Source organism: Pinus tabuliformis, chromosome 8 (assembly GCF_031772625.1).
Source record: "Pinus tabuliformis cultivar Carrire ecotype Pingquan chromosome 8, CPIR1, whole genome shotgun sequence".
In the NCBI taxonomy this organism is placed as follows: domain Eukaryota; kingdom Viridiplantae; phylum Streptophyta; class Pinopsida; order Pinales; family Pinaceae; genus Pinus; species Pinus tabuliformis.
The window spans coordinates 1,988,028,695-1,988,035,398 of record NC_142294.1 but is presented as its reverse complement, the minus strand read 5'-3'; the positions used below and the strand labels follow the sequence as shown (position 1 = coordinate 1,988,035,398).

General features: G+C 33.9%; 1 protein-coding gene across 1 annotated transcript; it reads left to right on the top strand.

Moving 5' to 3' along the window:
* Nucleotides 1-2,603: 2,603 nt before the first annotated feature.
* Nucleotides 2,604-4,849, top strand: LOC149244417 (MLP-like protein 423). The gene is made up of 2 exons (XM_089368003.1): nucleotides 2,604-2,882; nucleotides 4,475-4,849. The coding sequence occupies exons 1-2, from the start codon at nucleotides 2,708-2,710 to the stop codon at nucleotides 4,753-4,755; spliced, it is 456 nt and encodes a 151-aa protein (XP_089224129.1). The 5' UTR covers nucleotides 2,604-2,707; the 3' UTR covers nucleotides 4,756-4,849.
* Nucleotides 4,850-6,704: the final 1,855 nt, after the last annotated feature.

The window sequence follows — 6,704 nt, the reverse complement described above, 5'->3', positions numbered from 1 at the left end:
GCTTTTATGTTTTTCTTAAACTTAACATCTTTCTCGAGCTAAGAAGCTTAATGGATATTTATCTCCCAATCTATTAAGCATAACTAAATTTGGATCTAGAAGTCTTATTGTTATCACCCCAAGAAACTCTCCTAGGTTGTATCTCAGAGATGCTCGAGAACATTACAAACTCAACAAAAATGTTGTAAAAAGGTGGATGAATGGAAGGAATGATGCATATTCAAGCCAGATAACCACTTCTACTATGCTTAACTCTAGACATGGGTGAACACCCCCGAGACTATAAGGCTTTAGACCACCAATTACTCACAATTTGAGGAATAAGTGAACATGGAGAATACTAACCACACCAGCAAATGCACACAACCCTATGATGGCCGGCTGCAACCAGTTAAAAGATTTGTAAATCTATTTCCTAATGCACAGACAGGATGACAGCTCTCTGGCACTAAAATAATAGAAACCTGCATACACATTCAATGATACAGAGTAGATTCTAACACAGAGGTGGGATGACAACCCCTCTAATGCTAAACATCAAGAGCACATGAAAAATGCATAACAGGCACAACCTGGAACAAATAAGAAGTGGAAAGTGAGCAATTAACAGCAAAAGAAGCTTGTATTATCTGAAAATGAAGACCAGACGCTGTAGGTATCATAGTAGTTACAATCTCCAGAAGTTGAACCTTACATCAAAACAATATCCATCCACCATCATCCCCGATTACATCTTTGTTTAGGGCATATATAGAGTTTGATTACAAAAATGCTGTGCTGATCAATGCGTGGAGGGGTCATAATGGACCACCCACCACATTAATTATCTAAAATGGGCCTCTACTACGATCTACGTGTTTTAATGAATAAATTGACCTTTTATGTTGTTCGGCAGTTCTTCCCTGAGCAGGTGGCGTGTAATATGGATGTAGCTCCATAACTAATAAATGTTTCATCTGCTCGAGGCTGGTCCTTTCCCTTTTTTGGCCATCCTGTTTGTTAAATGCGGTGGTTGAAGATGAAATTCATCGCCAAACACTGACAGATGGCCGCTTCTGTCCTTCGGGAGCATGGTACAGGCTATGGACGTGAAAGATTGCATGACGGGGGAGGGATATGAGACCTTTGATCGCACAGATGGGCGGCGGATATGACACAGTGGGAAAAATGGAAGCAACGGAAGAAAACAATCGTGCGCCATTAGATTAAGTGACTGGACGGCAGATCCAATGGCTATCGGGCTGACAAAGTGCACGGGAATTAACAAGCGGGGCAGGTTTAAGCGGTAAGCGGAATTGATTGCACCACTTTTGGGGGAGAGCGGAAATCGTAAAAGGACAAGCAATCACAATGATCGGGTGACGCGTGGTAGACCCATTTGTAGTAGGGGGAGCTCAATTGGTTAATCCGAGAAATGTGAAACAATTGAAATTGTAAAATCAAACTCGAAAGATTGAAGTTCAAACTCCGTGAGTTGTGACTCTCGCTAAGGGATCGAGGTTCAAACCCCCCGAGTTGTGACCCAATCTAAAAAAGACAAGTCCTCAAAACATTTTTACTTTGATAAAAGTAAGTTGAACCTGGGCTAAAAAAAACACAAGTCCTAAAAACATTATAGTGTTACTATTCTAAGTTGGAGATTTTTTTTAGCATATTATTGTTTTTTATTTAAAATATTTTTTTAATATAAAAATACATTCAATATTCTAACAAATTGAAAATAAATTTATTAAGCTATACAAAATTCACAATTCAAACTTGTGAAAAACAAAACAAAAATCAATCAAAACTTATTAAATTGTAATAATCAGACTTTAAACCAAATTTCAAATAAAATATGCTAGATCATAAATAAATAAAAATAAACTTATTAAATTATCCATAAAATAATAATAATAATAATAATTCAAAATCAGTTTATTAAATTACTAATACATTGCTTCAAAACAATTTCAATTAAAATAAAAAATGATCGCAATATTAATTTATTATTTTATAGCCCGTTCTCTTATTAAATTATCCATTAAAAAAAGAAAATACAAGAACAAAAAACAAAAACACAAGGTCAATTTATTAAATTACCACTTATACATTGCTTCAAAACAATTTCAAATAAAATAAAAAATAATCGCAATATTAATTTATTATTTTATATCCCGTTCCTTCACCAAACTTAGTGAAGGGTTAAGAAGTATTATGCAGCCAACCATAAACATCATAACTCCTCACATGTGTAGAGCTAAAATCGCCCAACCATCTTAATCTCTGGACTGTCACCGCCCATACTTAGTGAAGGGTTAAGAAGTATTATGCAGCCAACCATAAACATCATAACTCCTCACATGTGTAGAGCTAAAATCGCCCAACCATCTTAATCTCTGGACTGTCACCGCCCATACTTAGTGAAGGGTTAAGAAGTATTATGCAGCCAACCATAAACATCATAACTCCTCACATGTGTAGAGCTAAAATCGCCCAACCATCTTAATCTCTGGACTGTCACCGCCCATACTTAGTGAAGGGTTAAGAAGTATTATGCAGCCAACCATAAACATCATAACTCCTCACATGTGTAGAGCTAAAATCGCCCAACCATCTTAATCTCTGGACTGTCACCGCCCATATATGCTCCTTCAAACCTCTCACCTCTTCCAACACTCATACTTTTGATTTTGCTCCGCTTTTTGGCAAGCCTCGAGCTGAAAAAATGACGCAATCTGTGAGCGTGGAGATGGATTTGAAGATTTCTGCTCAGAAACTGTGGGGTGCCATTCAGGGTTTTGCAACCTTATTTCCGAAAATAATGCCCTCTCACTTCAAAAGCATTGAAGTCGTCGGAGACGGCAAAGTCGGCACCATCTTCAAAATTAAATACGGAGAAGGTATGAAACAAATCTCAAGTTTGGAATTTGAGTTTTGGATTTCGAAACATGTAATTAGCACAGGTTTCAGAATCTGTTTCACTACCATTTACATCTCTCTGTTATAAATGTTTTGTGATTTTTCTGCCATTTTTACTATTGGCTGATCTTTATGTCACTGGGCAGTGGGGTGTCTAGAAGTATTGTTTATTTCCTTAATTTAATGGTTGATGGTTGTGGAGTTGATGATTTTTAAGAGAACTGAGAGGATATTAAATCAATACAGTTATGTTATCCATGGTAGAATATATGTTTAGTATTTTACATTTATGTTATGTAGGGTAGAATATATGCTTTTGAAAATTTCTGTCATTATATTAAAATCCATAAGCTTAATAAAATTTTCAAATCATTATTATTATTTTGAGAGGTTTTAAGGTGGATTTCAGAGTAGGGTTGGTTGATCCGTGAGTGTGAAAATCTAACTCTCCTCAAACCTGGGCTAAGGCTAAGGCTAAGATACTATGAAGAAGTTTGTGGTTATACCAAAACCCACTCGTTTAAGAAACTTCAAAATCATTATCATTATTATCATTATTTTTTGAAAAGTCTTAGGGTAAATTCCACTGTGACAATTAGTCCATATAATAGATTAGGAATAAAATAAGTGTGAAAATCCAATAGTTTTGTATATTTAAAATTGCTTAGCTTAATCATAAATTTTGCCTATATATGGAAATTTAGATTTTGAAAATATATCACTATATTTCTATACAGTATATTTCAAAATATATTCGAAATCTACAATCCACTTTTTCCACTGGAAAAATCCGTAATTTTCATTAAAAGGAGAAAATTACATATTGTAAATGCAGTAGCATATGCTAAATCTTTTCATACCAAGATCCACCACGCAGGGTGATCTGTCATTGTATACCAAATATAATGATGATAGCCTATTTTTACTGTCTGGCTTGTTCGCCTGTACAAGACCACGCAGGGTCATAATTTCTCTATATATATGTTTTCGTGGATAGTCAAAAAATTCCAGATTTTATGCATTTATTTCTCTGATATTCGGGACTGTTGTCCCTATTGGATTCTCTGGTCTATATATGGCCTGTGGAAGAAACGGTACTCCTCAGACCCTTGCTGTTCCAATATTATCCATTCTCCTCTGGGAAGAGCCAAAGCCTCCTTGGATAATTGATCAGCGCAGCTGTTATGTTCCCTGTATATGTGAAGACAAGAGATGTGATTGAAAGCTGCCTTGAAAGTTTGTATTTCATACATTATATTGCTGAGAGTATGTATGTGACAAATTGTAATATGGTTGAACCAATTTACAACAGTCTTCGAATCCCCAAATATATTAAGATTTTGACACTGCTGTTCCAGGGAAAAGTGTAATAAATTGCGAAGAGCCATTATTTCCGCAAAGTTGTTTGAGCCCACACCAAGCCCCATCTGTACTTTGAATCTATGTTCTTCGTGAAATCTACAATCCACTTAAATTTATTTTAAATCTTATTCTTTTGATTTACATGTATCTGGTTCTTTTCCTAAAAGTACATACAAGAATATAAGGGAGAAAAAATCTCTATTGGGTGCAGGAACGAAAGGGGCTACCCATGCATCCGAGAGAATTGAAGCATTGGACGAAACTAATATCACCCTTACTTATACAGTTATCGAGGGCGAGATTCTGAGCATATTCAAGGTCTTCAAGCCGACCATGAAGGTAATTCCAGGAGCTGATGCCAAGTCCTCCAAATTAAGCTGGAACGTTGAGTTCGAACCAGCAGGCAACGCAACTCCCCCAACAGAGCCAATCAAGGAAACAGCCATCAGCACTTTTAAGGCTGTGGAAGGATATCTGCTGACCACAGCTTGAGTTTCACATGGACGATATCATGTTTAGTATAATAGAATAATGGATCACAGTGTTGATTGCCACAACCTTGGCCTCTGCAGTCTATCTGCTCAAGGAAATGGTTTAATTGGATTTAAAGTTATTGATATTCACATTTTTGTTTTGCATTCAGTTTTAGGGTTTTCTGACGGTGGATGTATGTATCTTGCTGTTTTCTAGCTGTGGATGTATTTTGGGTTTAATTTAACTATCTATTTTGAATGATCTGCTAAATTTTTACGAATTTTGATTTTTTTTTTATTAATATGTAAAAATTTAAGAATTTTGGTTTTTTTTTCCTTTGTCGTATAACTTTTGGAGTTGAAATCTAGTTATTTGTGTTATTATTTTAAAAAATATTCGAAAAATAAATATAATGAGTATACACATAACAAGAAGTTATTTAAGTCATGTACATTATGATTTAGTGTAGAAAATTTTAATTCAATTTGAACAAACCAAAAAATAATAAATTTATTATTATTTTAAAATAAAACTCAGCAAAGCCAGTCAACATCCTCACCCGAACTACCCCAACTAAGTGAGTTGTCCCAAGTCAACTCTGACTACATACAATGGAGAATCCCCAACTCTAATTACTACCTAACCACATGCAATTTTATAAACTCAATCGCATAAATAACCAATACCAAATGCTATTAACTAGAATTAATAGTTCAAATTAACTATTAACTAGAATTTTGATTCCATAACTATTAACTAGAATTTTGATTCCATCACTGGATCAAATTTATATAACAATTCTCCTTTAAACTTGACTTTAGATTATTTGACCAAATCCAATCCCTATCAAATTCAATTTAAAGAATATATATGCAACTTGTAAACTAAATTTTAATTCAAATCAATAATTTAAGGTTAAATTAATTTATTATAATCTAATTAATTATTCATTTAAATTTAAATTTATTAAATTATTTTTTTATTATTAAGTTAATTATAAATTAGTATAGATGTATCTAGATTTATATTTAAAATCTCATGATATTTTATCTATGACTTTAGACTCTTGTGATCCATAAGAATTTTGATAATGTCTTTCATATTAATCACATTTCAATTGATTTTTATAATGTCTTTCCTATTAAATACATTTCAAGTTGGTGGTCCACTTTTTTAACCATCTAATATGGTTCATCCTAAGGTGAAAAAATGAGTCTATCAACTTGTTTAAGATGCATCCAAACATGACCATTAAAAAAATAAAATATTTTAATTAAAAATCATGAACATTTGATTAGAGAATAAGTCAATATATTATTATATTATTCTAAAAATAAATATCTAATCATTTATTTGAAATGGTCAATGTATTAAGTTATAAAAATAAAAATAAAACATAGCATAATTATATTACTATAAAAATAAATATTTAATCAACTATTAGAAATATTTGATCATATGTTGGGCATGGAATCCCCCCAAGGCATGTTTTGGGGCTTAAAGCCCAAGTTTTAACCAAATCCTTTTGTAAAAGCTTTGGGAATTGTGGTTGCGAAGTGCGAAATCATAATAGAGTCGCAGGGTTGTTCGCCCTCGTTTTTGTAAAGTAATGTCGACTTAATAGACCTACCCATGGTCCGCGGACAATGGGATTGTATAAATAGAGCGAGGCTCTAAGTGTAGAAGAGAGCACAACTAATAGAATGGAAGCATGATAAGTCTAAGTGATTGAGTCGAAGTGTAAAGTGTGTCTTTGTGTCGTAGAGTAGGAGAAGACTCTGCAGCTTAGTGCGCAGAGGCCTAGTAGTCTGCAACTGAGTGCGTGGACCCCTGAAGCTTAGTGCACACGGCACGTCGAGTCTGTAACCGTTGGAAGAATCAATAAAGAGAAGTTTACCATATTTTTGTATATTTTCTTATTTAATTTATGATTGGGTATAGTTTGTAAGTATACTGTTTATTTGTTA

Coding starts and splice junctions, on each gene's coding strand:
- LOC149244417 (XM_089368003.1), top strand. CDS start 2,708: ATGACGCAATCTGTGAGCGTGGAGATGGATTTGAAGATTTCTGCTCAG. Junction 2,883..4,474: donor CAAAATTAAATACGGAGAAG/GTATGAAACAAA, acceptor TATTGGGTGCAG/GAACGAAAGGGGCTACCCAT.